This window comes from Pyrus communis, chromosome 11, assembly GCF_963583255.1.
Source record: "Pyrus communis chromosome 11, drPyrComm1.1, whole genome shotgun sequence".
NCBI classification, from domain to species: Eukaryota; Viridiplantae; Streptophyta; class Magnoliopsida; order Rosales; family Rosaceae; genus Pyrus; species Pyrus communis.
This window is the reverse complement of record NC_084813.1, coordinates 19,108,669-19,125,146: the sequence shown is the minus strand read 5'-3', so window position 1 is coordinate 19,125,146 and position 16,478 is coordinate 19,108,669. Positions and strand designations below refer to the sequence as shown.

Genomic DNA, 16,478 nt, shown 5'->3' with positions numbered 1-16,478 from the left:
TACAGTTCGTGATCCCGACGTCCAAATCCTTCAAACGAAGCACTCCGAGCTTCCTTAGGACCTCACCAAGCTTCCTACAAGCTTCAAAATCCCAAAAAACATCAAGTTTTACGTGTGCATGAACAGTGCACACGCACAGTGAAATTGAAATCCATGTTTTCCGAAGTGAAACTCACCTGAAATTGGTACCATCGTGTTCGTGTGGTCTTCAGAAGTACGATGGTGGTCTTAGATCCTTCGTTGGTATAGTTTTAGGGTGGTTTGTGGGTGGTCCGTGTGAGTTCGAAGGAGAGAGAGAGAAAACTGACAGAGAGAATGAGAGGTTTGTGAGGGAGGAGAGAGAGAGACAAGATGCAGAAATGGGGGAGAGATTTGAAGGATGTGGGGTTCCTACCCAATCCCCAAATCATCAAGTTATAACATATAAACCTAGTTCTAAATCTTAAATTTAAGTCCCTAAAACTAATGAATATTCCAATTAACATTAGTTTAGGAACTTCAGGTAAAAACCAATGCCAACTTTACGCCCCTTAGTCCCGTTTAAGGGCATCTTCGTAACTTCACGTCCTCGGAATTAAAAATTCCGGGACGGGTTGTGACAATCTTCCCTCCTTATAGAATTTCATCCCCGAAATTCCAACAACCAACTAAATCTATACTCATACAATAGCTTCGAGTAAATCTCTCTCATCCGATTCTCCTTCTCCCACGTAATTTCTTCCACTGACTACTTTCTTCACAAATTCTTTACCAATTACACTATCTTAATTCTCAATACATTCTTTTTCCAATCCAAAGTCGTCCTTGGTTCCTCAACCAGTCTAATCCTGATTAATTCTCAATAGTTGCACCGGAACTCCATGTGACGAATCTGCCACCTAGTGACAACGCATCGAAATATAATACATGATGCACCTTAGCCAATTCTGAAGACATCACCACTTGTATGCAACTTCATCGATTCCTTTAGTGGTCAAAAACGGTCTGATGTGTTTAAGACTTATTTTGTCTCCTTTCCAAATCTCACTATTTCTTTTCGTGAAGAAATTTCAAAAAAATGTTGAATCATGAAACACATCATGCTCTTACAATAACTCTGGAAGTAATTCAAGCAACTTCACCTACTCTTCGACGATCACATAAAGTCCGATGTACTTAGGACTTAATTTGCTTTCCTTTCCAAGCCGAATCATACTTTTCTAAAGTGAAAACTTCAAAATTATAAGATCATCTACGTTAAACACTCGATTAGTGACATGTTCAACTATTAATCTCTTTTGCCATTCCTGGCTACTCTCAGGTTAAACTTAATCACCTGAATAATTTGAGAAGACTCATCCATAGTTTCAGGGCCTACCAAAACTCTTTCGTGATCGAATCTTCTCTATCCAGAAGCATTTCTTCCACAAATCAGCAAAAATCGACACATTTCATGGTCCTTATGGCGTTACATCGGAAACTGCGCAACTAACATACTTAAGAAACTCAGCAGTTCCGTAACCCAAATCTCTTCTCCATAAAACATATAAGTACTGTTGCACTGTGGTTGTTACTCAACACTGGAGTAAATGTACTAACTTGGTACATTGATCAACCATCACTTCAAGTTCAATCATAACCATCCTATTCTCGAACTCAGCAATCTTTCTTTTTCCCTTCTTTCTTTGCCTTGGTTAATTCTTAATTTTCTTCGTTAACCATTTGAGTCTTGAGTACGACCTTACTAAAAAGACTTAACTTGAAAATTAGCAATTACAACTTCTTCTCAATCTTCCATTCTCAACTTTACTTCAGTTGATTTCCAATCCACAAGAAGACAATCTTGGCAAGCGTGCCAGACATTAATTCTTACCGCAGTCTTCTCACCAAGTGCATCAGCTAGAACAATTTTACGATCACCCTGGTCGTACAATCATGTTCATTAAACAATTCAATCCACCTTCGCTGCCTCATATCAAAATCCTTCCAAGTAATGGATATTGGAGACTTTTTGGATTCGTAAAAATCTTGCATTCTTACCAAATATAATGTCTTCATAACTTCACAGCAAGAATGGTAATCATGACTTCCAAATCACCAGTAGGGTAATTCATTTCATGAGGTTCCTTTTGTCGTGAAACGTATGTAATCACCCTAACATTTGCATCAACATGCATCCAATACCATTCAAGAAACATCACTAAAAATTTATGATTACCACTATTCTCTGGGAATACTAAAATACGTGCATGAGTGAGGAAATACTTCAGTTGTTGAATCCTTTGCTCACAATTTCCTTCCCACTCATACATAACCTCTTTTCTCAACAATCTCGTCAATGACAAAGCAATGACTGAAAAAAAAAAATCTTTCACAACCATCCAAGATAGTATGGTAAGCTAAGAAATTCCGAATCTCAATTACGGCTCGTGGTTATTCCAATTTCTCAATTCCTGCTGCCTTTTAAGGATTCACTTGAATACCTTCAGCAGATATAGCAAATCTTAGAATGCCACTTGATTCATTTAACTTTAGCATTTGCTAAACTTAGCATACAACCAACGTTCTAACAATCTTTACTTCACCGACTTAATATGTTTACATGCTCTGCTCTGGCTCAGAATGTACCAGAATATCGTCCATGAAAATGATAACAATTTATCAAGGCATTCCTGGAATACTTCATCCATCAACTTATGAAACAGCATGAGTATCCGCATAGCATCACCAAAATTTATAAAGACTATAACAAGTCCAGAAAACAATCTTAGGATCAACATCGCTCAAAATCTTCAATTGGTAATGGACAGACCTCAAGTCGATCTTTGAAATTACACAAATACCTCTGAGCTGATTCATTAAACATCAGTACACCATCATGGATAACGGTTCTCAATCGTTACCCGATTCCATGGTCTATAATCAATGGATAGTCTTTAAAGTCCATTTTCTTTTTCACCAACGAACTGGGCTCCTCAAAAGTGTTGTATTAGGTTGAATGAAACTTTTATCAACCAATTATTTCAACTAAATTTCCAATTCTCTTAACTCATCATGAACTAATCTCTAACATAAAATTTTATACCTGGAAACAAATCGATATTGATCTTCACATTTCTGCCTGAAGGCAATCCAGGTAAACTTTCAGGGAAAACATTGAAAAAGTGTCCAATCCCTTTTTCATTTTTCATATTAGTAGGAGCAACATTATGTAGTACCGCATAAGATGAGTACCCTTGTAACCTTCTGATAACAATCTATTTGCTCTCACAGCAATGTTAACGACCTAACTCAATCCACTTTGCCTGCCCACCAAAGTAATCTCTGATCAATCAAATCGATGGAAAGTAACTAAGTTCCCGTAGTAATCCATCTTGTCATGATTTAACGCCATTAAACTGTGCCTAAAATCACTTTCAGTTCCTCGATATCCCACAAAATAAAATTCACTGGCATAACTTTAACTTTCACCTTTATTGAACACCTTGAATAACACCAACTCATGTAGGTAACCTACTTGTTTACTTGCTTAACAGATCCAACCAATAAGTTATAAATATTACGGTCTGCAGTCCGCAATACAGATAAATCACTGTTGTCTCGATAAGTAAGCAACAATTTCTGAAGGTGTTACATTTCCATCTTACTCCACACAGGGATAATTACATATAAACACCTCAATCATGCTCCATCATCACTTTCTTTGGCAACATCATCCATAATACGAAATACATCAGCCAGAGTCAACTAGAATGACTTGTACGGCTGATTCTCTAGCTCAACTATTTATGCTAGCATATTAGCCAGAGTTACCTATAGTAACCTGTACGACTTACTCATCAATTCCTCATGTGTCAGCCGGATCCACCTTTCGTGGTCTGTTCGGCTGAACATTCAACTTATCAAACATCTTGGCACCCACAGTTCATATAACCCAAACTAATGATCCAAACACCTGCTGGACTGATATTGGTGGGTAATAACTAATTCTAGGGACAATTCATAACTCTATATCCCTTCTGTCTATACAAACACATTCACTGATTCCACACTTTCCAAAGTGTTTAGTCTTGTACCTGCTGCACAAGGTACATTTCCCTTACTCGAGTCACCTTGACTCTGAATCTGGAATTTCCAGTAAATCTATCACTTTGACTTTGACCAATGGCATTAAAACCTCAGTTGGAAGAATTAGCTCTAGCTTCACTTCTCTTGAAGCTCTGAATCTTTCTATATTATTGATATGACGAATCATTAACTTTATCGTCCTCTTTTGATTCCCATTCTTTTATCATTCTTCTTTACTCTCGCTGAACATGTTCTCAGAGTCCTCAAGGCTCAACAACATCTTGTATACTCCTGGTAAGAATTACAATGGATAGTGGTCACCCAAAATACCACTGCCTTATGCCACCCAGCCTAAAACAATATAACACTTCAATCAAAATAGCAGCAATATTCGAATGGGACGAGGCAAGTCTGAGAACTTTCTATAATACTCATTGATCGTCAGCTTTCCTTGTCTCACATTTGCAAATTCTTGCTTTCTACCATCATAAGATGCCGAAGAAATAATTCTTTTCTTTAAACAAGTCCTTAAACAATTCTCAATCGGCTGTTTCCTTCGGTGACAACGAATTATACTCCTGTTTCCACCAGGATACAAGTTCATAACTCAAACCAGGTAGTCGTCTCAACCCTTCTGTCAAAAGGAATATTCCTTTGACTTGCATAATCTAAAACATCTTTTCCAATTTGGTTAATCCATCACTTTGCTCCCTCAGGTTCATCATTTCATAAGGTGATTCAAATTCAACTCATAACCCATCTTAAAATGTCCCTTTTTGATAATATACTGAATCACCAAAATAATAGTTTCCCCTAGTAGCTAAATCAGGGAGACTAAGTTCCTCTAACTACGTGGTTTGCTACGAGGCGGTGTAGTTCTGACAGAATTCACTAGAACTTCTCAAGATGTCTAAGATTGAAACTAGGCTCTGATACCAACTGACACACCCCGTCCCGAAGGAGGGCATGCTGGCCGTCACGTGAGAGTGACGTAACCATTTGCACAGTTCGGAAGCTTTAAAATATACAACTTCTAAAATGAAACACCCGAAGGTGAGTTCTCATTTGGTCCATTCTGTCAGAACACCGTTGAATTTCCTCGTAGTCACCACACCTTTGCAATTCTTGAACCTGGAGGGGCGCAAAACCAAAATTGAGTGGGTCAGTAAAACAATTCTTTTCCAAATCCAAACACTTCTCAAAACTTTGTAACCCCTCTCCGTAAAACCTGTATACTTTCTCAGAAAATAAACATATATACGTATGTATAGATATGCCAGTCATGCTCCAAAGTATGTCATTCATGCTTGAGAATATGCCACATCAGAATCTCATAATAAATGTAAATGCTCAAGCATAACTCATATCAATATCATATAATCTGGCAGCCGAGAGTCACCTAACGTGACCTGTACGGCTGCATATAGAGCTCCATCTCAAACTCAATAACTGAATCTACACACGAGTCGGAACCACCTAACGTGGTCTGTACGACAGGCTTGGTGTAATATATATATATATATATGCTCTAGTGCTACGATCACGTGAAGCTGTGCGATAAATCGCGGGTCACCTACGAGTCGGAACCACCTAATGTGGTATGTACGACAGGCCTAGGCACCTAACTTGGATCCAAGGCGAGCATGCGGTGCGGGAGGTGAACATACACGTGAAGGCTATGCCCCTAACTCTGGGCGGGAGCACTAACACCGGGGGTGCAGATTATGAGCTCTCTAAGCATCTCAAGCTACTACTGAAATACAAACATGAATACCACTTACCTGGCACTTACCTGTGCGTCCACAACACCAAATACACATATATAAATGTATGCCGCTACTAATGCATGTGATGATAGTATTTTAATCGTATTCCAAACGTATTTCATACGTATATCAAATGTATTTCAAATGTAGCTTACCTGGGCCTCCTCAGCACCATGCAACAGTATGTATAATTATGGTAATGCACATATTAAAATATGATGCATATATGAAAGGATATTTAATTCGTATTTCTTTTAAAATACGTTTTCTGGGAAATACGTCAAGCATACGTATATATATATACTGAAAAGTAACTGCCCACTCACTGATCACATCGACGTCTCGTAGGTCCCTGAGCCTCCCCTAGATTGGTTACATTCTTCTTTTGTATAATTTTCACCTATACAAACAGTAACCAACTTGACGTTATTTAACGCACATACACCAAACATTCGTCCATAACTTTCTCATACGTTGCTCAATTTGGGTGTATGAATATACCACGGTGATCTACACGACGTCACGAACACGTGACAATTTTCAGAACTCAATTTGGAGCTCTCACGCGCCCCCACGCGCCCTGTTCACGCGCTGCCCACGCGCGGGTCTTCTTCCTCGCGTCGCCGGACTGGTTTCGCCGGAGGTGGGTGTTTTGCCGGAATTTCTGAGTAAATTTCAAAGTGTCATAACTTCTTCATTTCTTAACCATTTTCGACGTACTATATATCAAAACGAAGGTATTGACGAGACGAACACATCCATACCTGCCTTTACCTCTAACTCGGTGTGGATTCACCAGAAAAACCCTCGAAAGCTCCGGCCAAACTTTGAACTTGTCGTTCTCCGTGTTCCTACGTCCATTTTTCACGTAATTTATACCAAAATGAAGCCCTAATCATAATCTACCACGTTGGACTAGTTTTAGGGCCTAAAAAAAACGGAATCAAACTTTTCCAAAAATACGAAAATTCGGCCGAATTTTCGTATTTTTGGAAAAGTTTGATTCCTAAAAACTAAAACTAGTCCAACGTGGTAGATTATGATTAGGACCTCACCAAGCTTCCTACAAGCTTCAAAATCCCAAAAAACATCAAGTTTTACGTGTGCATGAACAGTGCACACGCACAGTGAAATTGAAATCCATGTTTTCCGAAGTGAAACTCACCTGAAATTGGTACCATCGTGTTTGTGTGGTCTTCAGGAGTACGATGGTGGTCTTAGATCCTTCGTTGGTATAGTTTTAGGGTGGTTTGTGGGTGGTCCGTGTGAGTTCGAAGGAGAGAGAGAGAGAGAGAGAGAACTAACAGAGAGAATGAGAGGTTTGTGAGGGAGGAGAGAGAGAGAGACAAGATGCAGAAATGGGGAAGAGATTTGAGGGATGTGGGGTTCCTACCCAATCCCCAAATCATCAAGTTATAACATATAAACCTAGTTCTAAGTCTTAAATTTAAGTCCCTAAAACTAATGAATATTCCAATTAACATTAGTTTAGGAACTTCAGGTAAAAACCAATGTCAACTTTACGCCCCTTAGTCCCGTTTAAGGGCATCTTTGTAACTTCACGTCCTCGGAATTAAAAATTCCGGGACGGGTTGTGACATTTGAGGTATCCAGCGAGTTCCTATATATTGAGATACTTTGAAGACTTCAATTCCATCCCATTGAAAGTCATTTGTCCCTATATTTAGAGACTATACGGTTGTAGGGACTCCATTTAGAGCAATTCCAGCGTGGGAACCCCCCCAGGCAATACACTATGCTATCCACCTAGTGAACAGTAACTGCCCTTAATGAACAGTAACCGCCTTTTGCATTTCCACCGTTGCACTTCAATAGACCTGGCAATAGACAATAAAATATTAGTATTTTTTTTATTTATAAAATAATACAAAATAATTTTATTTGTAATTTCGGATAAGATTTTTAATCACTCTTGTTGCGCCACGTGTCATAAAATCCGAAAAGACAATTATTGGTGATGGATTTCTGATAAGATTTTTAATCGTATTCATTGCGCCATGTGTCATTATCCAAAAATACAACTATTGGTGATGGATTTCCGATAAGATTATTAACCAATCATGTCGCGCCACATGTCATAATCTGTTTACAATCTTTGAGGATAGATTTCCATCAGATTTTTAACGAATGACGATATGCCACGTGACGTTATGTACAACCTAAAGTTGCTACACAATGCGGGATAAGAAATAATTATAATGTAAATTTTGGTATAGTACAAACAAATAAATAATATATTGTTACCTGATCCGCGTAATTTTCCCCACTTTGAATATTAGTACTAGCTTGTGCCAAGTGTCTCTCCACGTACTAAACAATTGGCTAAGTAATTTCCAACGACTAGACATCGATTCTTTGGTTCTTTTCCCACCCATTTTCTCAAGATAATTGGTATGAATAAGACTCCACATTTCTCGCAACTGCATCTCATTACCCATAAGTGAACTATGAGTAACTTTAACCCAGCTAGTACACAACGCAACATCTTCAAGAAGTGTCCAATTCGTACCTGCATCAGTCGTCATTTTGTTGAAAAAAAAAATGGATTGAAACTTTGAGAGAAAGATAGGAATGTGGTTGAAAGTAGTTGAGAAAATATGAAATTGTGGTGTAAGGTAGATGATAATGAGAAGGTATTTATAGAAAAGTTAAAACAATTTTTTACCAAAAATTTCAAATTTTTTTTCGGATTTTTATTCATTTTTTACAATTTGTTTATTTTTTTTATTCAACTAATTAATCTCTGCCGTGAGATTTAAAAAAAAAATTTGAATTCCAACACTCCAGATTGTGCCACGTGACACAACGGTAACATTTATGAATTTTAAAACTTTTTTTTAATTTATAAAGGAGAATAATATCAACCGTTGATCTCAGATTCAACGGTTGATATAAAATAAGATTTTTTTATTTTTTTACCGTTGCAAATCGGACGGTCCACATTATATAGCCGTTGAGATACAATGGACCATGGGAAGCCACGTGGCTTCCCAACTATAACTTTTTGAAACTGCGCCACGGGCCCCAAGGGTTGAAACTGTGTCTAGTGATGCGCCCCCACGCGTGGGTGAGATGCACGCGCCTGACAGAAAAAAGTAAAAAATTGGGCTGACGCCTGGATGACGCCAGCCCTGTGCTAGATCCACTTCGGACTCGTGAGCTGGCAATTCCTCACAGGCCTGGTGCTCAAGCCTCCACTGTCCCTCGGGCTCCCCATGCTGGAGTGTGCAGGCCGGGCTCTCGGGCCCTTTTTCCTAGCCTGTCCCCCGAGCAAACTCCCACGCTGGAGTTGCTCTTAGGGTCTCCATTTGAGATGCTCTAAAAACACTTGGAGAAACACCTAGATCTCTACTTTAGGTTTGTGTTAAATTTTTGGCTTAAATGTCAAATGGTCCTTGTGTTTAACCATTTAGTCAATATAATTCCCGTGTTCTAAATTTAGCCGTTTTAGTCCTTATGTTTTACACATTTAGTCAATGTAATTCATTCCATTATTTTAGTGTTAAAAATCAATTTCAAAACATTAAAACTTTAGTTATTTAAAGAAATAGACTCCAATTAAAAAATGATAACATTTTTGCCAAAAATAAATAAAAGTTCAATAAACTATCCAAAAAGCATCATAATTCATACCAAGAGGGGTACCGGAGAAGGGAAATCAGGGAACTGGTGCAGATTGATGCTATGAAGGTGGCACGGATGGGGGAGGGTGATCGATCGAATCTGTTTCCCACCCTATCGAGTGGATATCAACTGCTTTAGCATACGAGTTAGGCGCATTTAGTCCTGCTCTCAGAGGGAACCGTTGGGTGAAGATTTACGAGAGGGAAAGTGAGTGGTTGCTACGATAATTCACAGTGATAGGGGTGTTGCCTTGGGTGTGTTCGACGGTGATGGTGGTGTTGCTAGAAAGGACTACTTTGATCATAAGGACTTTTCCTTCCTACAGAAGCGCTTTTTCTAAAATCTGTTTTATTAGAAGCACGTCAAATCAGTTATGTAAGTTGTAAACTTGCAAATGGATCTCTATTATTCGTCAAAGGCAAGATACAACAAAAACAACTTGTATATTTTACATTGAAGCAAATAGCAAATGCAACATACAGTGTTGAGAACTCAAATCAATTAGCAAGTTCTTGAACTACAGTCCCAAGAGTAGTACAGCTTGCAGTAAAAAAAAAAAAAATGAATGTATATATCCTATCTGTGACTTAGAACACAAGTTATTTAGCATATCATTACATAACGCAAAGTAAATGACATCAATCTATACAGGAACCAATATTCAGATAGCTAGGAATCCACAGTAACTGTTGTTACAACTATATATGTTATTGGAGTAGAGGTCAAGGTTTCTACTGCGGATCACCGGTAGCCTGAATCTTTTCCATATCCCGTTTGTTATAGTACAGGTAGCTTTTTTTTCCAGAGGATGTAGTTGTACTCAGCGCAGTAAAACCGGCATAGTCCTTGTCTGATTTTGCCAAGCATATTTCTGCTACGTAGTCAAAGAGTTTGTTTTTCTTAACAAAGGGTTGAGCTGCATAGTCCCCAACTGGCATCCACTGAAAACAATCCCCAGAAAGTAACACATTAGAATAGCTTCGAATCATGTTAATGATACCTTGTAACACTTGGAAAATATGATCACATTACCGCCGAATAGTTTAAAGAAGATTAACGATTATACTCAATGATAGATTTTTTGTGCCCCAGGAAATTACCTGGGCTGCCTCAATCTCCAAGTTCTGCTTTTGGATGTCGAAGGATTTTGGGGTCAGCATGCAAACAAAGAACAAATCTGACTTTTGAAAGAATGACTTGTGGCCTTGCCTGTAGAGAGATGGAGAGGATATAAAGAGTTCTTTCTATAGAATTATTTGCATAATAGTAACCTGATGCATGGCTTGTATAAATTCATACAACACTTGTTTAATTGGAAGGCAAGTTTCTTACCTAAATGCTAAAACCTCCACGAACTCTGTATCAATCTGTAAAATAAAAACGGACGGTGTTTGATTTACATTAAGTTTGATAGCTTATGTATGATCGATACTATATTCAATCAGTTATATACTTACTCCTGTCTCTTCTTTGACCTCTCTAACTGCAGCTTTACAAATATCCTCACCCTGTCGATGGATAAATTTTTTAATCCATGAGGATAACATAATTGTAAATTAATTACTAAGTATTTGCTATAGTTGTGCTGGGGTTTTTACTCACCTCATTAACAGCCCCAGTTGGCAACTTCCACACACCTGTATTTCTGAATCTGCCACTGATCTCCTGAACCACAAGTATCTACCCGAGCGAACAATTTTAGTAGGCAAAGATAGAATGCGGCAATGCAAACATAATGTCGTTGGAAGAGGTTTCAACAGTAAGAAACTTACAGAATTACTTAGAATGATGTCAACGTGAACTATTAAGTGTTTTATCAGAAATATGACAACCAATCCTATTTTCTGATTTAGAACTTTTAAATTGTCTATGCAAATATGAAAGGAATATGCATCTTGCATGTATATTAAAAGAAATTTTCCTTTTAAGTTTTAGATTACGATGGATACCAGTACTCTCTCTCTCTGTGGTTATCTGATCTAAAAGCTAACAACCACCGCAGGAAAGTATATAAAAGGACCAAGTTACCGTTTAATAATCTCTTTTAAATAGCAGGTTTCAGATTGAGTGAACAATGTTAGAAACTGTTCACTATTTTCTCGTTAAACAGAAGATGAAAGGAAGATGTTAAAAGTTTGAACTTCAATTTTTACATGTCATGTATTGTTAAGAACACTAGGGAAACTAGATTCATCTGAGAAGGAATACCTCTCTCTTACTGTTCATGACAAAAGCGCCAATGCCTACTCGGTGTGAAGCATTTGCAGGAAGAGTGTCCTCAGTTTCGGGAATCCAACGTACAAGCATTAAATAATCCGATTCAGCATGGTGGTACCTAAATCCTTCCTGCACAAGTAACAAAAGAAGCTTGAGTGTCGTGGCCCCAGATATCAGGAACAAAACAGCTATACTTTTCCAGCCTGAGTGGTGCCGAATTGCGCGATTATGCTAATACCTTGTGTCATTTAAAAGAGTAAAGGATAGTTGATCAAGACAATAAGACAACTAGACAAGTTATATTCAGAACAGCCTCAAATAATTGATCAAAAATTCAATCTTTGAGGTGTTTCAGAAGAGATAGGCCAGTAGAATCTCTTGTACCTTAACTGCGGCATCAACAAGATTTGACCGTGCGATAGGCAATTTGATCCAAACGCCCCTCTTCCCCTACAAAATACAATAAAGTAAACAACCTTCAAATCATCAGCATCAAGTGAACACGAGACATATATAGTGAGATCGAATAAAATAAAAGTAACAATTACAAACCTTTTGCCTCCAATGCGATATGGAAGCTTGAAGCAAAGCAGCAAAAACCGCAGAATCCATAGGTTCGGTCATGTCAACAATAACTCCTCCATGTAAATCCTCAGTTGCAGTGAGTAACTCAACCTGTTCGACTTCATTTTCAGGCACGGCTTGTTTTGCAACGGAGGATGAATTCGTTGAAACCGACTTGGCTTGAATCAAGTGAGGAACTTTGTCTTTTGAATATGAAGAAATAAGTGAAAGTCACACATCAACATTTACTTCAACCATCCACCACAAATTCTTCAGAAATAAAACTCATACTTTACAATTGTTAGAAGACAGAAGGGATGACAAAAAGAAGTAGTTGCTCCAATAAAGACATTTCCATCAAACGCAATTTTTTTTTTCTTTTCTTAAAACAGCACTGCAACATTGCTATCATTGAAAGAGGTACAAGACGACGTTCAAGATGAAATTTTTAGTGTTAATAACAACTCCTTAATGTTAATAATTACTTCTAATCTCAATCCACATAAAAAGCTCTTCAATATCATTGAGTCAGATTATTCAGTAAGATATGGTTCGACCCTTTCTCATTCTTTTTGTTTGAATCTTGTTAAAGAAAGCGGGTAAGTTGATTTTTAAATAGGAAAACTAATGAAAAAAGTTTGATAACTTTGAGTTTTAGCGATAAGGATAAAATAAAAGATAAAGTGAATAATATCAATATTGACTTTTTAGTGTAAATATGTGGTTTTTCATTAAAATGAACGATATCGGAAACGATATCGGAAGCTTTTCGTTAAAGTTCACTTTTTAAACACTATTTGTCCACTCACATGATTTAGATTAGATAAAATATCACTCGAATAAAAAGAATATGAAATAAAATTGAAGCCTACCTTTGTGATCGCCAAGCAAGGATGGCGAGGAAGGTGAAAGTGTTCCAAAGCAAGGCCTCTTTGTTAATGGATGATGATGGGCTGCAACAGAAGCAGCATTGGTTGCAGAAGAAAGATATGGCACAAGCTTGGTGGTGGCTCTGAACCTCTGCATCAACATTTTGTTATTTGTGTGTGATTATGTACGTAATTAAGAATCTAAACGCCTGTTAATTAAGAATTTAAATGCGTGTTAGCAAGAGAAAGTTGATTGTTCTGTTCTCGCCTCTTAAGGGAAGCGAAGCGTTTTATATCTTATGCTTTGGCTGCTCAAAAGACAAGGTGAATTTTCCTTGGTGGCTGCTGCTGCAGCTTCTTTTGGGTTTGCGACTTTGAACGAGTATAGTCTTTGCTCTTTTTGGCACGGTATTTGGTAAATCTTTGTCAATTTCCAAGAGAGAAATATGATAGTTCAGATTAGAACACACGTGGCAAAGTGCCTGCATCTGCTCAGTGTTTTCTTGGCACTTGGTGTGTTCACATGCAAAGTGCCTGCATCTGCTCAGTGTTTTCCTGGCACTTGGTGTGTTCACTTGTGTAATTAATGATATCCCATAGTTGTCTTCAATGTAACATAAACTAATTAGCCAAAAAAAGGATATTCTAAGTTAATATATATAGACCCAGTAGGTTAAAAATGATGTGTCATCAATAAGAAATAAGCATGTTAATCAATATTTAAATAATAATTCAATTATCAATAATCACATTATTTGATTTACACAATTTAATTTAAATTTTTGATCTTCTTAGCATTATTCTCGTATAAATATTTGCGTACTCTAGAAAAATTAGAGTACTTATACGGAGATTATCTGATAATTTAGTGTTGAAACTTCAATGTAAATTCATCGTTGCATCTCGCAACATGGAAACATGAGAACAAGGCAAATAGTATGACTGATCAAAATACTCATTCAAATCAAAGTCAATTCTTGTGTCATGGTTTAAACATGTTTTGACACGTACCCCAGAAAAACACGTTTGGAAATACTTCGTGACTTCCATGCATGGTCAGGGATTGTAAGAGAAACCAACTACAAGTCAACAACAAACATATTTAAGGTTATTATTCACTTGGACTAGGCCCTCACACGAAATAAATACCCAATTGATTTAAGGTATACTAGTCCGGGTTGGTATTATTTGGTTTGGTTTTTCCATTAAACTGAGGTCGAACCAGTAGATAACGGTTAAGTAGCAGTATAGTTTGGTTCAATTGAGTTAAAATAGTATAGAAACCAAATCACTATTAGGCGGTACGCGCTTAAGGCAATTAGGTTATGAACACTTCTTTTTCCTACGGCTCTAGCTCAATTATAGTACAAAGTCATAATTTAGAGTTTCGTCTTTCATTTCGCATCATCATGTCTAAAAAAAAAAATAAAAAAATAAAAACCGGTGGCCGGGGTGGGTAACTTTGTCTGCCTAAGTTTCTTGAGAAGAAATGCTAAAAGAAAAAACCCAGCATCTGTTGAGAAATTTGATGTAAGAAGATTGGTATTTTCTACGCATCTTAATTTCCCATTCTATGATATCCATACGTGCATGTGACATTTGATATGGTTTCTGGTGGCTCAACCCAAATCACACACTTTTTTTATGTCCTTAATTTCTGTATAAATGTATGGCAATTTTGGACTTATAAATAAAAAGCTAACTATATGGGGCTGCCCAAGATGCTTGATATAAAGCTTCTCTAATTTTCTTTATCATTGTTTATATATTTGTACTTATTGTCACCAAATAAAGATAAGGACTTATATGGAATAGGTTCACAGTAATCATGGCATTTCATTCTAATAAAACAATGATATATGTAAGTTTTTCAACACATAAAATTGTATTATTGAATCGGGATGCCACGTGACAACGAACATATTTCATGTAAGTTGCTTCTCTAAATAAAACAAATTTATGTAACTAAAAGGAATTAAAAACAAATTTGGCTCAAATCAAATTCAACTCCAAACTGCCACGCCATAGGAGTACCTAAAGCCAAATGTTAGGAAGCCCCAACACGTACCAAGTTACCAACCAACTGAATCGGCTAGACATGCTAGATTCACAGGGTTTTAATCGTGCTCGAACTTCATCACGCGCTATTGAGCATGCCTGATCCATGTCAGGAAATTTGTTGTTCTGTCGACCAGCTGACATGACTACGCTTATCTTGACATGAATACGATGACTATTTTGTACTGAATGAATGCATCTATTCCTTGACTGAGTCTGTTTTGTTTTGATCACCATAATTAACTATTAACCATCTTATCTAAGTGCTTGATTAGCTGGACCTTGCTATTCATGCAGATACTCAGAACCGGTTTCTTCCATGCTGATCCTCATCCAGGAAATCTTGACATTGATGTGGATGAAACGCTAATCTATTACGATTTTGGTATGATGCCGGGAGAAACTGCTTGAACTTTTCGATTCTGTATGTGAGAAATATGCAAAAAAGGTGTTCTTTCTATGGCATAATCTAAAGGAAACCAATTAAAATATGAACATTAATTGTCTAATATTAATTATTCCTTTTCGCTTTGCTTAGCATATGATGGCTCGGAATCATGCATTTGAATTCATTAGGAACGATCAAAATATATGATCATGTCTGCGTTAGAATATGAGTATGAGAAAGAGAAGTTTTAGGGACCGGCTATAGGTATTCAGTTTGACGGAAAAGTCTTGTTGATAGGGGGAGTGCTAGTCCTTGAAAAACAAGGATTTTCTATAGCATTGAGATCAGTTCTTATGGCACAAGGAAACAAGTATCGTTTCCCATAGGGATTTTAATAGGGAATTCTATCTGTTAGGGAATAAGTATGTATAGATATAGATAGTCTCACTGAACACACGCTCATATTGAGACTTAAACCTATTTGTCAGTCAAGTTCTTGATTGTATGCGAGAGAGGAGAAGGTTCACTGAAAGCTTGGTGTCATGGCTTCAAGTTTTGGAACTGTTGCAGGTATGCTTCTCTTCTTGGTTCTATCATACACGAATTATGGTTAGTTCTTATTAGGTTTGTTGAGATTTAAGTTGCATACTAGCTTGGAATCAGTATTGCAGATGACTATCCTGCAAATCCAATTGGAGAGAATGATGAAATCAAAGAACTTTGAAGAACTTACTAATTATAGTAATAGCCATTTGAGTTTAAGTTTGTAACGGCTAGTTTTTCTTTCCTGTTTTAGAAACTTGCACAGTTGTTACTCTTATCTGTTAGAGTTGAACTATGACCTTCGATCTCTCCCAGGTGGAAGGATTATAGCCTCTGATGGCCTGAATGGCTAGAGATGTGTCCTTGCTCCTTGAAATGTAG

General features: G+C 37.4%; 1 protein-coding gene across 1 annotated transcript; it reads right to left on the bottom strand.

The window, feature by feature from the left end:
• Nucleotides 1-9,820: 9,820 nt before the first annotated feature.
• LOC137708710 (nudix hydrolase 2-like) lies at nt 9,821-13,357 on the bottom strand. The gene is made up of 9 exons (XM_068447843.1): nt 13,112-13,357; nt 12,228-12,442; nt 12,060-12,125; nt 11,667-11,804; nt 11,061-11,138; nt 10,916-10,966; nt 10,791-10,825; nt 10,559-10,667; nt 9,821-10,399 (listed from the first exon to the last, which is right to left on the bottom strand). Exons 1-9 carry the CDS (start codon nt 13,269-13,271, stop codon nt 10,190-10,192), a joined length of 1,062 nt encoding a protein of 353 aa, XP_068303944.1. The 5' UTR covers nt 13,272-13,357; the 3' UTR covers nt 9,821-10,189.
• Between the last annotated feature and the right edge of the window lie 3,121 nt (nt 13,358-16,478).

Coding starts and splice junctions, on each gene's coding strand:
- LOC137708710 (XM_068447843.1), bottom strand. CDS start 13,271: ATGTTGATGCAGAGGTTCAGAGCCACCACCAAGCTTGTGCCATATCTT. Junction 12,443..13,111: donor CTTGCTTGGCGATCACAAAG/GTAGGCTTCAAT, acceptor CATATTCAAAAG/ACAAAGTTCCTCACTTGATT. Junction 10,400..10,558: donor TGGAGATTGAGGCAGCCCAG/GTAATTTCCTGG, acceptor GATTGTTTTCAG/TGGATGCCAGTTGGGGACTA.